This window comes from Cyprinus carpio, chromosome B1, assembly GCF_018340385.1.
Source record: "Cyprinus carpio isolate SPL01 chromosome B1, ASM1834038v1, whole genome shotgun sequence".
Classification (NCBI taxonomy): Eukaryota; Metazoa; Chordata; class Actinopteri; order Cypriniformes; family Cyprinidae; genus Cyprinus; species Cyprinus carpio.
Window position 1 is genome coordinate 653671 of NC_056597.1, and position 23105 is coordinate 676775.

Genomic DNA, 23105 nt, shown 5'->3' on the forward strand with positions numbered 1-23105 from the left:
GAAAGCTGCTAAATTTCTCCAAACCTGTTACGATGAAGTAAAAAAACTCATCCACAACTCAGATGACCTGATAATGAGTAGATTTTCTGCAAATTCGTATTTTGGGAAGAACTAATCCTTTAATTGAGTTATCCTATTCGCCTGGGGTGTCTTGCCTTAATCTATTGGCAGCCCTGTTCTATAGCCTACATACTGAATATTTATTACTGGTTAGATCTAAGCAAAATAAGGTAAAAAAAATCTTATAACCTGTTCTGAAGTGGTTTAGCTGTTCTCTCCTACTCCGTAGATTAGCAAGAACTCAGTGACATCTGAATGTGACAGGGGACCAGAGGTGAACATGGCAGTTAAAGCAGTGATTCTTCAAGTCAAGGAAGCCAATCCGCTATAGCTTTGGCTTTTACCTCAGCTGTCTTTTCCTCAATTTCTTAAACTCTTGGATCAGGTAAAGATGAGGAGAGTCACCTTACAAATGAATAGAATTAATTACATTATCCCCCGGTTTCACAGACAAGGCTTAAACCTAATCCCAGACTAAAATCTAAATCTGAGTGGTTTCAACTGAAAGAAACTTGCTTTGACTGATCTTAAAATATATCAGTGCCTTTATTTTGTCTCAAAATGCACACTAGTAATGTTGTTTTTTCTAAAAGGCACGTTTATAAACATTACTTAAATGTCCTAATTGAACTATGGCCTAATCCTGGCTTAGTCTGTGAAACCAGGCCTGAAAGTCTTCAAGAAACCAAAGAGACACGTGTTACAAACTAGGGATCAGGCAAGCACTGGTAAATAGCTTGTATTATTTAATCATGTTAACTTCATTTGCTTTGTTTTCAGTGATCTGTAAAAAAAAAAAAATTGTTATAGTTTATAGTTTGTTTACAGTTGGCAAGGAAAACACCATACATCCATATCCTGGTTATCATAATTTCACCTTTTTATTTCAATGGGTTATAACGAGATTTCAGATAGATATGGTGAATTTGATGTGTGTAAAATATATATTCAAAATGATATATATATAGACACTAGTCAACATTTGAAGTAGATCTAAACCTTTCATCAAAGTTGTCCTAAAATCAAAATGTGTTCTTGTTTTAGGACAACTTTGATTAACTTTTTTGATCCACTTCAAATGCTGACTAGTGTGTATAAATTTCTGTTAAATGACTGTATGTAAATAAATAAATAAATATATATATATTTATTAAGGATTCGGTGGATACAAGCAATACAGTGACGATCGTACGAGACAAACATTATTGGGTTGCATTTTATTTTAAGGTGTTCTTATTTATATTTTAAATCAATTATCAACATATCAGTAATTTACTGTTATTACTATAGTAAGTACATGTAACAAGGACAATGTAAAATAAAGTGTTACCCATTCTTGCTGTATCTGAAAACAATAACCTTTTGGCATATTTGTTTAAAATAGCTAAATCTATAAGAAATGAATGGATAACTATGGTAACCAGGATTTGTTTCCCTCCATGCTTTATGGCATGAAGGACTGGATTTTTTTTTTTTCTTTAAAAAAAAAAAAAAAACTTATGCAGCTTTTAAGGATGTATGTTTTGAAGGGTTTATGGAGAATAGTGTTTGTTTCTAAGACAGAGATTTTTTAATTTGCAGGTTTGGAGGTGATCAGGTTTTACTGAGTGGTAATCAGAAAGAATTCAGCAAATTTTACATTTTTGTATTGTGATTTTCTGCAGTGACTTCATACATCTTGATATATGAAAAAAAATAAAAAAAATAAAAGCCCATAGGGCCATGTCAGGATCAAGTGAGATTTGGTAATCAACATCATTGTTCACAATTCAAATGCACATTCTCCAAGAAACATGCAAAAATCAGTCAGTGCAATAAACCAGTGAATGTACCAAACTGTTTCAAAGTCTGTGTTTATTTATGAATTAATAATACTGTGTTACCTGAGTTACTAAGTAACCTCCTGCCTTACAACAACACATTTTTGTGTTTTCCTCTACAGTAAACTTTACTGTAGTAGAGATGCAGGATTTCACAGTACTAGTCGGTGTCGGAATTCAAAGATGCATCTTCCTGATTCTCTTCCTCCATGTGTTTATCTTGTGAAACTGCAGACGGTGCGCTGTCAGAGCCTTTGGCTGAAACCTTTCTCATCTTAATGTTCGGGAGTTTCTTGAGGTCACCAGTCCACTCTCTGTTAAAAGAATGTGGCTCAAGGTTAGAAAAATGTGGCATTATGTTAGGATTAGGGTTGGACTTTACATAGTTCTGTGCCAGAAATTCTTTGAATCTGATGACTTGCTATAAAAAGTGTTAACATGCTTTCATGTAGTAATTACCTAAATATTTTCAGATGCTTAGAATTGATGATATCAGGGATTTCTGTAAAGTGAATAAAGAAAGACAACATTAAACCATCTAGAACATGTTGCCTAAATGTAACAAAGCAGAAGCATAATTAGACTTTCTACATATATTATTTAGTTATTTCTATCTTTTGCTGTAGCGTGTCAGTAGGAAATATCAGTTTACATTTCCATACATTCATTTTGTCATTAATTGTAACAATCCTGTGAGATTTTTGTTTACACAAGGAGTCTGACAACAGCTAGTGCTCCACACAGAGATCTGATCTCAACAAACTGAGACAGACTCAATCCAGAAGAAATGTGGCAACATCTCGGAGATGCTTCAAGAGACCTACCTGCAAAAAGTTTAACTAAAAGTTTAAGGCACTTGTGTAAAAATGCTGTAAAATGAGGATGCTGTCAAAATAATGTCAGAAATCGATTTTGTTTATTAATTAACTTCTATTAACTAAATTAAATCAACATTTGGTGTGACCGTTCTTTGCGTTTAAAGCACCTTTTGCCCTAGGTGCACTTGCAGGTAGATCTCTTTAAGCGTCTTGGAGACGTTGCCACAGTTCTTCTGGATTGAGTCTGTCTCAGTTTGTTCTGTTTCTTCATGTCATTCCAGACAAGTGTTTATATTTTCAGAAATAGTGTCTTAATTATTACAGGAAACAGTGTATTCAAGCATTCTTTCACTTATCACATAAACCTCTTATAAGGCAGGAAACAAATAAAGATAAAAGAGGCCCACACAAAAGTTAATGTGAGTATAGGAAACATACCAAAGCCATTGCCTTCATACAGAGCTCTCTCTCGTTCTATTGTCTGTTTGATGACGGCCTCTCTAGAGCCATACTGACGACCCTGTCGTCCTTTGATACTGTTTGCTAACTCAATTTGCTCCAGCTCTCTGTCAAACCGGTGAAGGTACCTGCGAAAGAGGATATGAGCCAAGATGCCTGTTTTTATTATTCTCAATATACAGATTTTCAACATTTCAGTACTTTAGAAGTCATAATGACATGTTTGCTTGGGGTTAGTAATACCTCTCAATTATTTCACAAGCATCATGTTTAGTGTATTCTGCTTTGTCAGGGTCCAGCTGGCTTTGGAACCACAGAAGTTTTTCACCTGCAGAAAACAAGTGAAGACAAGTAAGCAGCTTACAGGGAACATTCCCAGAACTTCGGCTAACATTGTGGTAAGGTTCTCTCAAAGTTATGAGCAAACATTCCACTAGTAAAGCTCATAGAATATTTGTTCAATGCTAAAATAATGTTCTTAAAACGTTATCACAAAAATTTTGTGGGATGTTCGTCAAACGTTACTAACTACAAAATAAAAATACACTACTCACCAATCAAATTTAGACGCTGTGCCTTTTCACCTTTTAACCTAAAAGTGATTTTACAAATACTACATTAACAGGTGTAATAAAAACGTAACCGTGGCAATACAAAACCTTATTTATTCCCCTTTAAATGACATGAATAAATATAAAAGTGGAGCAGAAACGAATCTTACTTTTCTTTCCTCTGTTGTTTGATGGCAGCGCTGGCTAAATACGCAGCTTTCCTGCTGTATGGGTGAATAGCCTTCTTCTCCACCTGTCCCTTCCCTTTAGCTGCCTTCGGCTGAAGCGAGAATACGAATTATTAAACATGGCATTCAAAAGTAATTCTAAATTAAATAAAGTTTTTAACCAAAATTTACCATGTTTGCTGATATAATTGAATGTCTGTCTGTCACACGTGTGACTAGTGGGGGGAAGATTTAAGGCACGGACCGCTGCCGCTGAGACAGTTCCACGGTATTTTTGTTCCGTGTATCATAGACTTTAGTCAGAAGTTCCGCTTGTACATAAAACGTATTCTTTATTCACACGATTTAACAGTGAGAAAATAATGTTTTATATATTTCTTTTGTAATGAGTTTCTTACAGACTTGTAAAATTACTTTATGACAGTGGAAACAAGAACAATCAATTTTGTTTTTGATACAAATGACTATTTAATATTATTTTTATACTGCATTTCACGTATTCAGTATAATTTAATACCTGTTAATAAAAACAATTCAGCTTTTAATCTGGATTTCCCCCCTATTTCACTCTTTTTTTTAGATGTCTCTTTTCTATTTATTTTTTTTATTTATTTTCATTAATGTATTAATGTTTTTTCTAGTTAGAATGATTATAATATTTTTTTTTTCAGAGAGAGAACAATATATATTCAATGCATTGAAGAAAATACACATTTGAACCATATTCTCTATTGATATCACCTTTAATTCAAATTGAATGTTATATTTTAATGGGGGTGGGGTGAGAATAAGAGAAAAAGTGATCTGATTGATATTTTGATTTGTTTTATTTTTGTACTGTAGTATTTTGTTTTTATTTTAATACAAATGACTATTTTATATTTCTTCCATACTGAATTTTGTACATTCAGTTTAATTTCATATACCTCAATAAAAACAATTTAGCTTTTTAACGGTAATTTCCCCCCATTTCACAATTTCTTTTTTTTTTCCATTTTTATTTTATCTAGCTTTTTATTTTATTAATTATTTCACCGTTTCATCAATATATTTTGTAATTACAAGGGTTAATTAAACTTAATGTTTTCTTTTCAAAAAGAGAATATGATTCATTAGGCTACATTTGAATAAACTATACTTAAACCACATTCAAGATTCAAGATTTTTATTCGTCACATACACAATTATATAGAGCATATATAACCAGCAGTGAAATGTGAGTCAGGTCCGCTCCATGGACAGTGCAATTATTAAAGAATACAACACAGATGAAAATATACATACATATAGCTATGAAAGAATGAAATAAAAGTAAAAAATAAAAATATAATAATAAAATATTTTTTTAAAAGATGTATACTGTAGAATTAAATACAGAATGGAAAATAATGTGCATGAAAGTACACTGTAGTCTTAAATATTAAGATACCCAGGGATGTACAAGAGGCAATGTGCATTTGTGCATTATACTGTAGTCTTTCTATACTGATATCATCCTCTAAATGTATTAAACCGAATGCTATGTATTTTAATGCAAACAGCTGATCTATGAGGAAATGACCAAAACGAAGGAAGGAAAGAAAACACTAGGCAGGTCAAGCACGTGCCGCACGTGGCGCCTGTGAGTCCGTGTCCGCTCAGCAGAGGGCGCCCGCGGGTTTCTGTCGCAGCTCAGCTGCTGCAGATGTCACATGACTCCAGCATGGAGCTCTGCAGACCTGAGCGCTCGCCCGCGCTGATGGGGAAACGGGATTCCCAGATTGTGTGTTTGTGAAGAACAGCGCGCGAGCATGCCGACGCTGCTGCAGAAGCTCTTCAGCAAGAGAGCCGTCGGTAACGGCAACGCACGGGACTGCTCGACGGCAGCGGAGCAGTGGTAAGACCGTTAGCACGAGCAAATACTACACCTGTGGATATAAACGCGCTTTATATGACACTATAAACTGTAAGACCTCTCCGCGGCACACAGCGGTTTTTCTGCAGTAGGTGGTGCAAATATGTGCGAGTTTATGATCGCTATTTTATTGTGTCATCCCTAGCAGGCCGTAGTGTTATTTGATCTATATGTGTGTTAATGGTGTTGTGGACACACACACACACACACACACACACACGTACACAGTTCTGTGTAGAGCGCGTCCAGTCAGCTGAGCCCAGGTCCATCTCTTATGTAACTATTTCACTGCGTTTAAGCTTGCACAACACTTGCAAGTTTTGACAGGTATTAATTTGAGAGTACATCTCTTCTGCTGTGTGTTTCTTTCTAGTCAGAGTTGTGGGAGAGAGTCAAGTGTTTTAGTGTGATATGACTGACTGATTATTTGTTGCAACATGCATGCTTAGTGTTAGCAAGGGGGACATGTTAGTTTGTTTGCTGAGGTATGCAACTTTGGCCAGTGAGTGTCCTGTGACTGTGTTTGGATCACATGCTTTGTGAGAGTGAGTATGAGTGTGTGTGTATGACAGTCATGTGACGTTTGAGCTTTGTTCAGTCAGTCATCAGATAGATAGTCTTTGAACACATGCTACCCAAAAATCTCTCTCTCTCTCCTCTGTCTCCTCATCTGAATCTCCCCATCATTCTGTTTTATCCTCTTTTGATTTCATACATGTCATTTGATTTGGAGAGCTTACTTCTAGACCAAGTAAGAACTCATTTTTAGAGAAGCCGGATGAGTGCACGTATGCATAAACACACACTCTCTGTAGCGTACTGAGAGGAATATCTGTGAAGATGAAGATTAAGAGTCACAAGAAAAACACTGCAAGGTGGTTGTTCATTCCAGAGGATGCTTCATGGAACAGGTACACTGAGTGTGTGTGTGCGCGCCTGCACTTTTTGGGCCACTATACAAATACGGGAACCTTTTACTTTGCTTATGAAAGGAATCTGCTCAAAGTATTTTTTTGCGTGTACTTGTGTGAAACATACAGTAATGAAGCAGTTCTTGTTACACAAGCGTTCAGGCTGCTTTGAGCAGACTCTGTGACCTTTTCAACTTCTGTGTTAAAAATGAGCAAAAATAAAATATGTACTACAATATGCAGCTCTGACCCACCTTAGCTACTAACCAGAGTTATGATGCTGCGTCGCTCCTGTCTAGATAAAATGCAGCATCAGAGCAGCCTTAAATCAAGTACATATAAATATATATAATCGTTTGTAATTGAATGCATATTTTTTAAATATAAATAATATAACAAATATTTGTTATATTATTATATTATATTATATATTATTTTTATAATATATATATTCATAAAATCTAATTTATAATTATTTTTATATCTATATTTATAATTTATATACATTTTAAAACAAAACATTAATTTCTTTAATCTCTTTTTGAACTTTATTTCAGCTGTAATTTCTTTGTATTTCTATTTTCTTATGCCATCTCTGTGCAGCATTAAACAATAAATTGATATTTTTGCGTTAAATATTCTAATTAAGATGCAGCTTCTGGGCCCCCAAAGACTTCTCTAAGATCTAGTCTGCATATCCCTTCTGGGCACCTAGCCTGTTGTGCAGGATTCTATTAATGTACTTTTACATACGTTTTTTTTTTTGTGTGTGTGTGTGTGTGTGTGTGTGTAATCCGAGCCAGTGTTGTTTGTTCTGTGTTTTTACTTGAAAAATCCTTTAAAATAAAGTATTTAAAAAAAAAAAAAAAGATGCAGCTTCTGTGCTGTATAAGTCCTTTTATGCTTGATCTTGAAGCAGTAATGTTGACACGAACATGCTAGAAAATGTTTAGCATATATATTGGCATAAACCATGTGTTTTTATTTTTTTAAATCTATATTTTATTGTATCTTTTACTGTTTTCTTTAACTGCTGCTGAAACGGCTTGATGTGTGACCTTTGCATGAGGGTTGATGGACTTCTTTGGGGGGGATTTTCTACACTGATTGATTTTTGGAGGGAGCAATAATGTAAAAATGGTAAAAGAGTTAAATAGCACTAGATTTTTATACACTTAGTGCTGAGTAAAAGCATTATCAAATCAGTCCAAATATTTACAATCATCAAACGTGCAAGGAATGGTGGATATGTAAAATTTGTGAATGACTGTTGACAGATTTCAATCAGCCCATCTGAAATAGTTCTGTCTGTCAATCAGTGTGTGTATGTGTGTACTACAGTGATCATATGACACAGCGGTTGCTGTTCATGTGACCTGAAGTATCGGGAAAATCCCACAAAGTATGTGTCATAAAGGCTAATTTATTATGAGGCATTGTTCTTTGCTTTTTAAAACTGGTTCACTATTAGTTAAATGTATGTGTGTGTGTGTGTACGGGTTTGGCTTCACATATGAGGGTCAAATGTTTGAAAATGTCCTCACAAATTACATTTACATTTTAGTCATTTAGTAATTTTTATCCAAAGCGACTTACAAATGTGGACAATGGAAGCAATCAGAATCAACAAATACAGTAAAACTTGTTGAAACTGATCTGTGAGAATATTTGAACAGGTTTTCACTTTTTGAAAGGCTTATAATTGACAACTCTAAAAATGTAAATTGGTGTCTGTGAGGGTTAGGTTTATAGAATATAGGATTATTTTAGTATAAAAACATTGTAATATCTAGGGTCTGTTTGTTTGTCAATGTGTAGTGGCAGTACCACCCCAAGAAAGTGTTATTCTCACTCTCTTTCCCTCCATCCCTCTGTCTCTCTCTTATATACAGGCACACACACACACACACACACACACACACACACACACACACACACACACACACACACACACACACACACACACACACACTACTGCAAAGTCTCAGTAGGAGAGGATAAAGAGAGCCTGTGCCCTCAGTGTGTGTGTGTGTGTGTGTGTGTGTGTGTGTGTGTGTGTGTGTGTGTGTGTGTGAAGGATAAAGAGAGCCTGTGCATAGCAGTGTATTGTTCAACAGCTGTGTTAGAAAAGACTGATCAACATATCGTCTAACACACAAACATTCTCACATTAACACTAAGCAGTCTATATAAAAAGTCCATACAATCAATGCAAACAGACGCATAGTGATTGCTAACTCACACATGGACACCGATATAACAAACACACTGCATCATCTATGCAGTCAGAGAGAAGGGGCCCTGCCGACACCGTGTGTGTGTGTGTGTGTGTGGTTTTGTGTGACTTGTGCACTCAGAGCTCAGACGAGCGGAGATGGAGACTGTGTGCCTGGGTTTTCTGTTGTTTGATTGTGGTGATCTTCTGATTTTTAATAGAAGAAACATGCAACTGTGTGAATGGTCCACTTTCCGTGCCTTCCGCCGCACTCTTGGCAAGTTTTGGGCATCTTGTGATTGTTATTCATACTTATTTTGGATGTATATGTAGTGCTTGGAGGCTAGAAATGAGTGTCTGATTGCTCTGTCATACACCAGGATGGAAAGCAGGTAGGGTATGTCTATTTGTGAGAAGAAAATGTATTTTTGCAATGGTGCAATTATATGTGTATTGCTTTATTGAAAGTTCTTGCAGTTTTGTGGTTTTGATGAAAGAAATAGTTCACCCAAAAATGAAAGTTGTCATTGTTTACTCATGCTCATGTCCTTCCCAATTTTCTTTCTGTGCAACACAAAAAAGAAATTTTTGAAGAATGTTCATGCTTCTCTTTTACATGCAATGTCAGTGAATGATGAACAGAGAGTGCCAAGCTCAGAAATGACAAATATAGCGCTATAAATATAGTCCAAAGGAGTCATGTGCTATATTCCAAGTGTTCCGAAGCCATACGATAGTTTTGTGTGAGGAAAAAAAAATGTACACTACCGTTCAAAAGTTTGGGGTCAGTAAGAAAAAGAAAGAAAGAAAGAAATGCACACTTTTTTTTTTCAGCAAGGATGGATTAAATTGACCAAGAGTGATGATAAAGACTATAACACAAAATTTCTATTTCAAATGAAAGCTGTTGTTTTAAACTTTCTGTTAATCATAGAATCCAGAACAAATGTATCACAGTTTCCACAAAAATATTAGGCAGCAACATTGATAATGATAAGAAATGAGAGAAAAGCATATCTGAATGATTTCTTTCAGTATCAATTAAAAACTTTTTTTTTGCGCTTATTTTATTTTTTATAGAATTCGAAGTTAAAGTCATTTTCAGATAACCAGAAGCCTGTTTTTTTGGCTTATAGTTTGTTTTTTGTGACAGTCTAGTAAGTATTATTTTCTCTTTTTGAATGTTTTGATCACAGTGACCTGTGTTTCTGTATCTTTTAGCTGGGCATCTGCTGAGTTTGATCTAGCTCAGATCAGATTGATCGTGTATCAAGACTGTGAGAGAAGAGGGCGGCAGGTTCTCTTTGACTCCAAAGCAATACATAAACTGGACGCATCCGAGCTGGTAGGTTGCTAATGTGGTGTGTGTGTGTGGGGGGGAGTGTGTATGAGCACTGTTTTGGGAGGAGTCACATGCTCTGTAATCCAGCTTGCTTGGATCTCATGACAGGTGTGACTGCTCAGCTAACTGGGTCAAAGTGTTTAACACTCGTGTGTGTGGGTTGAATCTTGGATTGGTACTGTTTACGGACTGATGATTTAATATGAAGTTGGTGTGTGTGTATATATATATATATTTATATTTATATTTATATTTTATAATATATTTATATAATATATATATATATATATATATATATACACTTCACATTAAGGGTGTTTTAAGGGGGTCTTGTCTTCAGAATTTACTTTCAGAAATCAGACAGCAATTCAGTCACAGTGAGGTAATAAGGACATAAGACGGATTCTACAATAAGACCCTATAATAAGAATAAAATATGGAAAACCTTGAATTGTTCCTGACTGTGTAGCACCTGCAGCACTGCGTGCCCTTCTGAAGAATCCCATCATTAGGAATGTTCAGCTGAGGTTTTTTAAGTCCGTGATCACAACGGTTTAACTTTAATGGTTTCTGCACAGCTTGTTTTATGATAGTGTTATCATAAAACTGGTATTTTTTTTTTTTTCACAACGGTTTTCTCAGTTCACATGCGAAGGAAAATTGTCAAAAACAGGTCAAGTTATGACTTTTTGGCAAAATTATTTACTGCAAAATTGTTTTCTTGTGGATACTGTATTTTCTTCACAATATGCATACTATATTTTCACTGTAGAAATATTAAATCAAAGCTGAATATTATGTCAACCCATCTGTACTCATCCATCTAGACAGTTGTTATTGAATGTCTCTGGCTCTCTCTGAACAGAGTGTGATTTATTGTCAGTAAGTTGTCACATGATTGGTCTGTTTATTCAGCTCTTCAGCTTTTGTCACAAAGAGAGAGACAGAATAACAGTGTGTGTGTGTGTGTGTGTGTGCGTGCGTGCGTGTGTATTGCTATTGAATTGTGTCTTATAGTGGAATATTGCTGTTGCAAAACCACTTTTATACACTGAATGCATTCTTGCTGAATCAATGTATCAATTTCTAAAAAAAAAATATAATCTTGCTTACCTCAAAACTTTTGAACAGCAGCTAACATTAGTCTTTAAATATGGATAGATGGTACACATTTAATCCAATCAAATTGATTTTATTATCTAATTGATTCTGTAATGACCTGGAATGACCAGTTGTTTCTTATATCTCATAGACTGCTGATGAAACCAAAACTCCCCCCAACCGGAGTGGTGCTTGCCATATCGGCAGCCAAGCAAGCGAGAAAGATAAGCCTCCTACATATCAGGTTTGTGTTGTAGCCACTGTCACGGAACGTTATCATTCAAAAAAATGTTAAAGCATACACTGTGTGTTTATGGGTAATTAGAACACTTTTTTTGTCACTTTTGTGTATGTATGTGTAGTATACCAGACCGGCTTCAGACGTGAATATGCTTGGAGAAATGATGTTTGGCTCAGTTTCCATGAGTTATAAGGGCTCAACTCTTAAAATTCACCACATTCGGTGAGTATTTTGTGCAAATATGTGACCCTGGACCACAAAACCAGTCTTAAGTCACTGGGGTATATTTGTAGCAATAGCCAAAAATACATTGTATGCCAAAAATCATTAGGATATTAAGTAAAGAATATGTTCCATGAAGATATTTTGTAAATTTTCTACTGTAAATATATAAAAACTTAATTTTTGATTGGTAATATGCATTACTAAGAACTTCATTTGGACAATTTTAAAGGCGATTTTCTCAATATTTAGATTTTTTTACACCCTCAGATTCCAGATTTTCAAATAGTTGTATCTCGGCCAAATATTGTCCTATCATTACAAACCATACATTAGCTTTCAGGTGAATTTTGAAAAATTGACACTTAAGACTGATTTTGTGGTCCAGGGGCACATATAATATATTTAGCAGGAATCAGGACCTTAGCGATGTGTGTGTGTGTGTGCTAACACTGTTGCTCTGTATGTGACAGGTCTCCACCACAGCTGATGGTCAGTAAGGTTTTTTCTACACGGTTTGGAAGCAGCACCTCTGGAAGTACAAATACGTACGTGTCATGTTTCCTCTCATCTGCAATCTGCTGCTACATGAGCCTGCTCTCTATCTCTCATTGTCTCCATTTTATTTCTAACAGGCTGCAAGACAGTTTTGAGTCAGTGAGCCAAACTTTTCCTAGTCACACCAGTAGCATAGGTAAGATATGTACAAACACTTCTTCCTTCTTTGTCATTTTTGCACACTCTTTTCCAAAACCTAGTGACCTGCTGAGTGCCTGCTGTACATAGGCAGCTTTTTAAGGCATCATAGCTTTACTCCTGCCACTAAGGCTGTTCTAAAAGGTAGGTATCTTACTGAGGTTTTAAGGCAGGATTTCATGTACCTTTAACAAAGAGTCCCCAAACAGTCCCAGAATATACTGTACCAAGCTTAATAATGCCACTAACCTGCATTATTTCAATTTGTATTTTAAATCATCGTTTACCAGCAGAATTCTTTGTGAAAAACTATATTACCTATGATTTAAAGAAGAAATGTCCACGAATTAATAGCAACAAGCAAAAGTCATCCGCTGGAACACCACTATCTTGTGATCACACATACGACAGTTAGCGGAAGCTAGAGGTTTATAAAGTTGTAAATATGGATATTTCAGATCACTTCAGAAGGCCTTTATAAACCCCCCAGAGCCATGTCGAGCATTTTTTATGATGGATGGACGCATTATTATTTTTCCACATAAAAATATTAAAATATCTTGAGTTTGACCACAAAGCTTATTTTAGGCATTTAACCAAAAACCCACTGACTTAGGGATGATGGAACCAAATGTGTAGAATGCTAACTTGTTTCCAAGTGTTGGCATGCAAAATACGTCATCCTTGCAGCACACTTGTTAGTGTGAGCATGCAGTTTTCCAAAGTGGTCCCTAATGAGGTTCCATTTTGGTCAGGATGCTGCCTTAGTAAGCAACTACCTATGTAGGCAGCATGGTAGCAAACCAGGTTTCTGAACAGCACTTTCATCTGTTTATTTTCTAAAGTCTTTCTCTGACTTTGATCCAAACATACCGTTTCTCAACATAGCCATATACCACTCCTCTTTTCAGGAGTTTGCCGCGTGCCTAGCGCTCCTCTGCTCTGCCTGGCTCGGAGCGCGTCTTTCTTTGCAGGTTTGTGTGGAATGCTGAAGCCGTGTGAGCATGTGTTGATCTCACATGCACACATTTTGTTTCTGCTGTGTGCTTGACTGTTTAGCCATTAATTGATTTTGGGTCCCTCACATAATGCACTTCCTCTGCCTCCATTCCTATTTTGCACCTGGTTTTAACATACTCTGGTGATGCGGTCACAACAGCTATGACAGAATGTTATTTACACCTACAACTGATATGCATCCTGTGATCGGATTGTGAAATATTTTGTACCCTATTCACATCTGTATTTAGCACCATACACTTGTGATTGGATCACTGAAATGGATGTTATTAAGTGTGAACAGAGTCAGTGTCATTGTGGGTCAGCATCATTTTTACGGATGGGACTGCAAGGTTTCTAGGTTATGGGGTTAACTACGTGCTTTCAGATGGGTGCACACTTTTGCAGGTGTTTGGTGTGTGTGTGTGTGTCTGTGGGATACTAACCTGCATGCTCTTTTGAAATGGGCTTGGGAACCCAACACCTTCATCAAATCATCCACAGCGTGAAGCAATGCAGACACACTTCTTAACGTTTTTCAGAATGTGGTTAAATGTGAGGGAGTAATGACTCTATTTTTTATTTTTTTTTAGCCCACAGTAATCCAGTGGACATGCCAAGCAGAGGACACAGTGAGGATGGAGACAGTGGCATCGCTCGCTCAGGTATGCACACATTTTTAAAGGACAAAGTCAGAGCATACTTAATGCAGATTCAGATTGTCCAAAGCATGGCAAGTGAATGGTCCCTTTGAGCATACGTTACCGTTCAAAGGTTTGGGGTGAGTAATAATTGTTTATTTTTGAATAAATAAATATTTTTATTTAGCAAGGATTCTGTTTCAAATATATGCTGAAATCATGCAGCCTTGGTGAGCATATGAGACGTCTTTTAAAAACATCTTAGCAACCCCAAACTTTTGAATGGTAATGTATTACTTGGGCATTCATTCTTACATTGTGGGGGAAACAAACCTCAATACGCAAGTATTAAACGTCTTTGCTATTAAACCAGTGATGTTATTATTTAGACAGCTATAAACATGGCACAGTATCTCTGTATCAAACTTTTTTTATTTATTGGTATTGGTTATTTATTGATTTTAATGATTCATTGATAGTGGATATTTAATTGTGCATGGTAATTTTCCCTACTTATATATTTAAGGATATACTTATCAGTGTGTGTGTGTGTATGTATAGATATATACTGTATATGTGTGTATTTTATATATATATATATATATATATATGTGTATATATATACATATATATATATATATATATATATACATATATATATATATACATATATATATACATATATATATACATATATATACACAATAATAAACACATTTTCTTAAGTATATACATACGCGTGTGTGTGTTTATATATGTACATACACATTTTTTTTTTTACAACACTAATACATACATTCATATATACACATACACACACACACACACACACACACGCACACACACACACACACATATATATATATACACACACACACATGTTATAAATTGTATAATAAACTAATAATTTAATATTACTCTTAAATGTAATCTATATCATTTTTCATACTGTAAGTTGTGATGTCTAAATTCATGTGTAGCATTTAAAATTATTGATTGTTTGTTTTGAGTGTTTTATTTGTAAATTATTTAGACAAAAATATCAGGGTGATATTGATATTTATCAGTTACGTGTCATGACATAAAGATAATTGCTTTCGCTTTATTTTTCACAAATATATTGTTTGTGTGTGAATTTTGTGTAAATATTGGATAAAAAATTCAAATGTTTGTATAAATGTAAATAATCTGGTGTACTTTTTATTTACCTCCATTAAAAGTATATTTCAGTTTTGTTAAATATGTACTGACCTAGAGGCTATCCAAGATGTAGATGAGTTTGTTTCTTATTTATCAGAACAGATTTGGAGAAATTTAGCATTACATCTCTTGTTAAGCAAGGGATCATCTGCAGTAAATGGGTGCCATTGGAATATTTTAACTGTCTTCAAATGATTTCAAGCTCAAAATCTGTTTCGAACAGTTCATTTAAGTTGTGTTTGGCACATACACTAAATATTAGTTGACCGGTATTATTAGCCTCATAAATGTTGCCTGTGAACTCCCACTTTTCGCTTCTGCAGCATCTCTGAGCAGTCTGTTGGCCACTCCCCTACCGTCACCTGGATCCTCCTTCAGTAGTGGCTGTGCCAGCAGTTATCAACGGCGATGGCACCGTAGCCAGGCCACCAGTCTTCAGCATGGCCCCATGCCTCGCTGGTAAGCGTAAATATTTGTACGAGTAAGGGAGATATGAAAAATACAGAGAGCAGATATGTTAGATATGTTTTTGTGTATGTCTGTGCATCAGGAACACTGAAGAAATGTTCAACTTGTCTGACGAGAGCTGCAACTCCAACCCTGCGATGATCCGGAGGAAGAAGATTGCCATCAGCATCATCATCAGCCTGCCAGAGAGAGAAGAGGAAAACCACAATTTTCAGGAGTTTTTCTTCTCCCACTTTCCTCTGTTTGAATCTCACATGAACAAACTCAAGACTGCCATCGAGAGGGTAAGTGTGGAAGTGCAGGAGAGTGATTTGTCATATTAACCAGTTTTGACCAAACAAATAGATTCAACAATGTATTGCAGTTCTTTCTCAGATGTTTGTGGATTTATTTGCAAAAATTCTTCATCAGAATTTAAAATGTCAAATTGTTTTTTCAGAAAAGTATATTTTGCCCAATTATTCTGTTTATATGGGTGGGTCAGAGCAAACATGTTTGTACAGCTATAATGCAGAATCTAGGGTGAACATACGTCCTTTTTTTCTGGACATGTCTGGGGGGGATTTCTAAGTTGGTTAAAATTTCCAGGTTCCAAATGACATGCTCTCTACAGTCCTAATATATTAAATATTATACATGTAGGTCAGTTGACATTTATGCTGGAAGCAGCTTCCTGAATCAAAATTGTGATAGGTCTTTTTTTATTATTAAATATTTAAACAAAGTTTAAACTCTTGGTTTGTTTTTTCAGGCAATGATTGTGTGCAGAAGGATAGCAGAGTCCAGTCAGAGAGTACAGGTCTATCTGTGTCGAGTGATGGAAGCACTGGGAGAATTCAGGTGTTGAAATCATCACATTTTGTGTATATTTGATATCTTAACCTTCAGTTTACTATTTTTTCTGTACGCAGTCAGCAAGAATCAGTGGCATTTGAATGAAACAATTACTGTAGTATTAATGTGTTTTCTTGTTCTGCCACTTTAAAACTACAGAAAAATTTATCTTGGTGCCTGTTACAGTATTAAACTTTCTTTATGATTTATGACCAACTTGGATCATAAGATATTGTTATAGAGGCCCTCAAGTTTGAGAGATGTGAGTCATAAGAGTCAGTTCAAGCTTTGGTTTGAGTCTCATCTGGTTCCCTGTTGGATGTAGGATGACGGTGTGGAACCTGTACATGGCTCCCCGCATCAGCGAGCCAGTCTGGCTTTCCATGATATCCCAGAGTACCGAGCGAAACCTGCTGTGTCAGCGCTTCCTGAAGGAGATGAGTTTGCTGATGGACCATGGAGTCAAGAGCCAGTCAGTGATCTTTAACCTTAAACGTATTACTTCAAATCTTTAACCCTGTTCCTTTGCTAGTACTGTGTAATCAGTAGGATAATTGGAAAATCAGTTATTTGTTTCCGTCACCATCCCTGATCCTAAGCGTGTCAGGAAACACAACTGGCCAGGTGTGTCTGTGTGACAGCCAGTCATCATGAGTAACTTCCTCTTGATTGGGTTATGTTGAGGTCTGATGGGACATCTCTGAACTGTTCCTTTATTTTGTTCTAGGTTTCTATCAGCTCTCCTTACTGCTGTTCTTACACATCACTTAGCCTGGGTTCCTACGGTGATGCCCAGCAGCCTGCCACCAATCAAAACTGCCTGCCAGAAACCTGCCTCTCAGACAGTGGATCTTTTGGCAAAATCTCACCCATACAACCCACTGTGGGCTCAGTTAGGTAAGAATGCGGACAATATATAAATTAGTACAGGCGGGTGGTATGATCAAAAGAATGCATTTTGTCTGTTTATGATGGACATGATTGAAAAGCTAATATTAATCATATTAAATGAATCATGAGTTTGGCAGCAGTGCAAAAACAGCTTTATAGTATTCAACACGTAAGTTAATAATAAAGAAACAAAACTAAGATTATAAAACAGATTTATAAAAACAATTCCAAATTCTTATTGGATGAGCCAAATGTAAAAAAAAAAAATCAATATTAATATAAATTCGGTGTATATATATATATGTGTGTGTATATATATGTGTGTGTGGTATATAAATTATACACACATATATATGTGTGTGTGTGTGTATATATATATATGTGTGTATATAATATATATATATATATATATATATATATATATATATATATATATATGTTTTTATTAATATTTATGTGTTTTTTTTTGTTTTTTTTTTTTTTTTTTTTATTTTTTTTTTTTTTTTTTTTTTTTTTTTTTTTTGTATGTATGTGTGTGTGTGTATATTTATATGTTTTTATATAAATCGCCATCACCTGCTTTGAAATGGAGCGGCATTTAATAGACAGAGCCGTAGATCACTGACAAGCTACGCAATATCGCGTTGATTATCGAAGGCGATTCATCTGGGATAATGAACGCGATATTGCGTAGCTTGTCAGTGATCTACGGCTCTGTCTATTAAATGCCGCTCCATTTAGCACTTTTATCAAGCTCCTGTGTTTATGTTAAGTTATTTCACTTTAATGGCAATGAGAAGAAACTATTCAATGACATTAAAGTGAATTTACTAAACATAAACACAGTAGCCGAATAAAAATGCTAATTTTAAAGGAAATTTTCAAATGGCTTTTAGAGGGTTTTGCATCTGAACTCTTCATACATATATATATATATATATATATATATATATATATATTATATATATATAATATATATATATATATTATATATATAGTGTGGAGAATTAATATTTAGAATATTTAGAAAAAATAATATTTTCCTTTTTTTTTTCCTTTTTTTTTTTTTTTACAAAAACTATTTTGAGATCAAACTATAATTGACAGATCCTCTGTTTAAGACCTCTGGTCCACTTGCAGTTTAATTTTCACTGTGATTTCAAATCCTTAAACGACTTAACTTGACTTATTTGAACTTTCAAATTCAAAAAGTCTTACTTAAAAATGTTTCATTTACTCTTCACCGGGTTTATAACTGTATTATATTGTTTGTTGTGTGTTGTTTAGGTGATCTGTATGGTGCTCTGGGCTCTCCAGTGAGAGTGTGTCGAACGGTGGTTGTGGGACGCAGGAGGGAACTGGTCCAGCGAGTCTTGTATATTCTGTCCTACTTCATTCGATGCTCAGACCTGCAAGAGCATGTGCAGCCACAAGGACAGAGGGAGAATCTAGACAATCCAGTCAATCCCTGCATCTCTCAAACCACTGATCCCACCCCTTTTCCCACTAAACCAGATCCATTAAAGCCCGCTGCTTGTGTTATTGAAAAAGCACTGAACCCTGAATCTGTTCCAAGCACCTCTGTAGAACTAAATAATGACACACTTGTGACAGATACAAAATCAACTAATCCATCCTCCAGTCCAGAATCATCCACTGTCAGGCCTGAATGTACAGAAATGGGACAGGAATGTTTTGGAGAAGACAGTGACTCTGTTGGGGGTGGATTAGAGCACATTTTGGCCAATCAGAGTCCTCTTTTGCATCGGGTGCAGTTTCACATTGGCAGTCCCAGGGAGACGGAGAATGAAGGACAAGCCGGGGGTCTTAGCGGGGCAGGGTGTGGACGGGGATTGGACCGAAAGTCACATCAAAGGCTTTTGACTGATATTCGGAGGAACGAGAGCTCAGATAGTGCACTAGGTGACAGTGATGATGAAGAAACGTCACCGCGAGAACTGTACATGGCTACTGAACAAAAGGAGTATGAGTTACCACTACCAAGGTAAGTGCAAACTAATTTCAGTATGGATACTCTACTAATTTAAAGTGGTAGTATCATGAGGTAACATTCTCCCAAATCCAAAAACACCATTTAGTGAAACTAGACTGGAAAAACAGCATCAAACAGATAGAAAAATACCTTTGAACACATGAGCATTTTCATCTACATGTCAGTGTTGCCTATTCAGTGTTCAGAATCTTGGCCCACCAAGTTATTATGATGAAACGGGATAAAATCTATCATTAGCACCAGAAAAACTAATGATAATGTAGCACCTGCAACTATAGGATAGCCATAGGATTTCCTATGGTGGGTCATTTTTGACCGAAGAGCAAGAGTGTGACTTTTTTTTATGACCACTTAGCCTGTTCAAATCATGGCCTCAATTTTTTTTCTGGGTTCACATTCCAAGTGCCATAAAAGTCACCAAGGTTCATATTATTCCGATGAAGCTGTGATTTTTAAAAATTCTAAATGTAAACTTCTCCAGTCAGAAATGACCGAAGACCACAGAAGGGTTTTAATGCAGCATTTATTTTCGGCCCATAGCACTCAATCAAGTTTGATTTTTGGCCCTTGTTAGTAAAAAGAAGACTGCAATAACCTAGTGTGTTTGTTTCTGTGTAGTTATCAGGCAGAGAGCCGGGCCAGTGTTAATCATTTTGGACGTTCTTTGCTGGGTGGTTACTGTCCTCAGTACATGCCTGACTTTGCCTTGCATGGCATCAGTTCTGATCTCAGTCTCAAACAGTGCCTCATGTCTGATCTGGAACACACTGTTCTCGTAAGTACAATTACATTTACAGTTATTACTGCATATAGTAAATGATTCATGTATGTTGAGTGTCACAATCATGACAATTTTTTAATGTCTCTTAGATTTTACGTTTTGCATATGTAATTAAATTAGCTTTCTTGTTTAAGGTTTAATTTTTTTGTTGGCAAAAATGTAATCAAAGGAGAAGTTTTTTTTAGCGGTTAACTAAAGTATGTACCTGTGTGTTTGTGTAGCATCCAGCGCTGGATGAACCAGTGGCAGAGGCTCTTTGCATTGTGGCAGATACAGACCGGCTGAGTGTGCAGGTGGTGACGAGTCAAAGGCGTGTGTGTGAGGGTGGGCGGCTGGGCAGAGACGTGATGGTGTCCAACCTTGTACACACGCTTATCACATCAGTTCTGCAGCTGTATGCGCTCAACATTGCATCCGACTTTGTAAGTCCCCTTAGCAGACAACTAAAAGCATATTTACAATGTAGTGTAATGTCTGTTTATGTACGTTTTTTCTACACTCAAAGTTTGGGATCAATAAGATAAATTGCATTGTGATAAATTGCATTTTACAATATTACAATATGCTTCTTTTTTTTTACTGTATTAGCATAAGATTTTTTTTCACCTTCTTACTGAGCTGTAGTACAGATTCTGAATTATTATTATTTATTTTTTTTGTATGTGTATGCAAACATCATCTCAGTGTGTGATGCATCTGGAAGACCAGTTACAGGAGTTGTATTTTAAAAGTCGATCCTTGGCAGAATATCTAATAGGACAAACCAGGGTCCATGTAAAAGAACTGAGGCTGGCACTGGGGTAAGAGCACACTTACCTAATTCTTGCCTCTGATTCTACTCCTGAAGCAACTCTATGAATGTATTTTTGCCTTAAAAAGTCAGTTTCCAAATCATTCTGATGGTACACTGACTTAAGGTGAATGGGTTCTTTTTCTTTCTTATTCTAAGTTTGGTGAGTTTTGATGCAAGTTTGAGTGATCGAAATTCCATTAAAATTGTGAATTGCTTTACGGCTGTAATTATGACAGTCCATTTATGCCACATAATAAAAAAGACTAAAAAGGTAATTGCAACATAACTCTTTTTTTTCTCAGAATGCTGATTTTATATCTCATAATTATGATTTTTTTTTTCAATCTGAATTCAGAGTTTACATCTCTCACTTTTTCTTTTTGTTTCCGCCAAATAATAAACAATAAAAAATTGCAACTGTATCTCACAATTCTGAACTTTTTTCTCACAACTGTGGGTTTATATCTCACATTTCTGCAAAAAAGTCAGAACTGTGAGATATAAACTCAGAACAACATACAGTTGCTGTAACAGCAAACATCATGCATTGTGGTCATCTGCTGTGGTAAAACTGCTTCTTGTCAAATGTATTTCATTGAAATTGTTTTTCAGGATTGAGTCCAGTGACATTCCGTTACTTGCAGCGGTGGCCAGCACACACTCGCCCTATGTGGCCCAGATCCTTCTCTAAATAGACCAAGCAAGATTTATTTCAATTTAAGGACCAATCGGAATGTATTCCTGTTCTGCATGGACCAGCAAGAATCTGATCATTATCAGATGACCACACCAATCATGATGCACTGTGCTCGACAACCATTTGGAGCCTACACCCAGCCTTAATATGCCAATCAGAATGCCTCGTTTGTCCAGCTGACAGTCTTTTCTTGTACATATGTGGGCATCTAACTGTCTATAGACTGAATCATGCACCACATTGGGACACTTGTTAATGCTCTGCATATTTTACAGTATCTCATGTCTTTTTAAGTCTTATTTGAAAGGGAAGACTGGAGAAAGCATGTTATTGATGAAAAACATCACTATGAGCAAGAATATAGAGAAGCATCTATACATTTGATCCTTCCATTGAATAATCTCTCAGCACTATATCTGAATGCACAGTAGTGTAGTTCATTAAGAATGAGAGCATATCTGTAAAATGTATAGCCTCTCTGTGAAGCACATTAGTTTACATCAGGAGCCATATTTTGTAGCTGGCTCATCTTGGAAAAAATAGTCCCCCAAACATAAAAATTCTGCCATATTTAGTTATCCTCATGTCATTCCAAATTTGCTATTTTGCTATTTTTTATTTTTTTCTAAAAAAAAGTAGAAGGTAAAATGACAAAAAAAGCATAAATCTTAAATTGTGATCCATACAATTATTATTTTCTATGTATTCTGAAGTGAAGGCCTTTTTTTGGAGCTTGACAGAACAGCATAAAGTTAATATTTTATATTTATTTTCATTTTATGTTTATTTTCTATTTATTATCTTGAATTCCAAACGATTGGCTCTAGCATTCAGCTCTGAAACCATATTAAAGGATATTTTAAATTTATGTCTGAAATTTTATTTAAAAAAAAAGCATCAGTTTTGTCAATGTAGGTTACAATAGCTTTTACTTCCTTTTGTTGGAATTTGATCAAATCAATTAGTTTTCATAGTTTTCTACCCCAGTGTAATCTTACATTTATTTCAGTTTTATTTTTAGTTTTTTTTTTTATTATTTTTTTTTTCAGAATATTGTTTAGTAGATTTTTTTTTTGATTATATTTTTTATGGTACGAGTGTGTGTGCTTCAATCTCAGAAAGATGAGAGAATGTTTACATAATGGAAGGAGAGGTAAACTGGGTGTGGTATTGAACTGTTCCTCTTAATTACTGGTCAGTCCACAGATAGTGGATTACAGTATTAATCTGGTGCTACTCTTGTGTCAAAGGCTTACTAAAGCACATGCA

The 23105-nt window shown here is 35.6% G+C and overlaps 2 protein-coding genes across 6 annotated transcripts; one reads left to right on the forward strand and one right to left on the reverse strand.

The window, feature by feature from the left end:
- Positions 1-1897: 1897 nt before the first annotated feature.
- On the reverse strand, positions 1898-4190 carry tma16 (translation machinery associated 16 homolog). Its single transcript, XM_019076237.2, has 7 exons — positions 4068-4190; positions 3879-3988; positions 3712-3749; positions 3401-3485; positions 3137-3285; positions 2340-2382; positions 1898-2194 (listed from the first exon to the last, which is right to left on the reverse strand). Exons 1-7 carry the CDS (start codon positions 4068-4070, stop codon positions 2041-2043), a joined length of 582 nt encoding a protein of 193 aa, XP_018931782.1. The 5' UTR covers positions 4071-4190; the 3' UTR covers positions 1898-2040.
- Positions 4191-5509: 1319 nt separating this feature from the next.
- fnip2 (folliculin interacting protein 2) lies at positions 5510-22365 on the forward strand. Of its 5 annotated transcripts, none has more exons than XM_042716121.1 (18): positions 5511-5772; positions 10138-10261; positions 11511-11603; positions 11722-11822; positions 12296-12370; positions 12458-12516; positions 13430-13492; positions 14111-14182; positions 15682-15817; positions 15909-16110; positions 16578-16666; positions 16986-17132; positions 17388-17557; positions 18839-19556; positions 20184-20340; positions 20568-20768; positions 21031-21146; positions 21752-22365. In XM_042716121.1, the coding sequence occupies exons 1-18, from the start codon at positions 5687-5689 to the stop codon at positions 21828-21830; spliced, it is 2688 nt and encodes an 895-aa protein (XP_042572055.1). In that variant the 5' UTR covers positions 5511-5686; the 3' UTR covers positions 21831-22365. The 5 variants fall into 5 exon arrangements, with proteins under 5 accessions (XP_042572059.1, XP_042572055.1, XP_042572057.1 ...); XM_042716122.1 differs by lacking the exon at positions 5511-5772 and adding an exon at positions 6162-6701; XM_042716124.1 differs by lacking the exon at positions 5511-5772 and adding an exon at positions 8818-9308.
- The last annotated feature ends 740 nt before the right edge of the window (positions 22366-23105 follow it).

What these genes read in the sequence shown, in the direction of transcription:
- fnip2 (XM_042716121.1), top strand. Translation starts at nt 5,687, where the DNA reads ATGCCGACGCTGCTGCAGAAGCTCTTCAGCAAGAGAGCCGTCGGTAAC. An exon ending in AACTGGACGCATCCGAGCTG is followed by an intron (nt 10,262 to 11,510) that starts GTAGGTTGCTAA and finishes TATATCTCATAG; the next exon opens with ACTGCTGATGAAACCAAAAC. An exon ending in CTTAAAATTCACCACATTCG is followed by an intron (nt 11,823 to 12,295) that starts GTGAGTATTTTG and finishes TGTATGTGACAG; the next exon opens with GTCTCCACCACAGCTGATGG.
- tma16 (XM_019076237.2), bottom strand. An exon ending in ACAGCGTCTAAATTTGATTG is followed by an intron (nt 3,486 to 3,711) that starts GTGAGTAGTGTA and finishes TGTTTTCTGCAG; the next exon opens with GTGAAAAACTTCTGTGGTTC. An exon ending in AAGCATCTGAAAATATTTAG is followed by an intron (nt 2,195 to 2,339) that starts GTAATTACTACA and finishes TTCTTTTAACAG; the next exon opens with AGAGTGGACTGGTGACCTCA.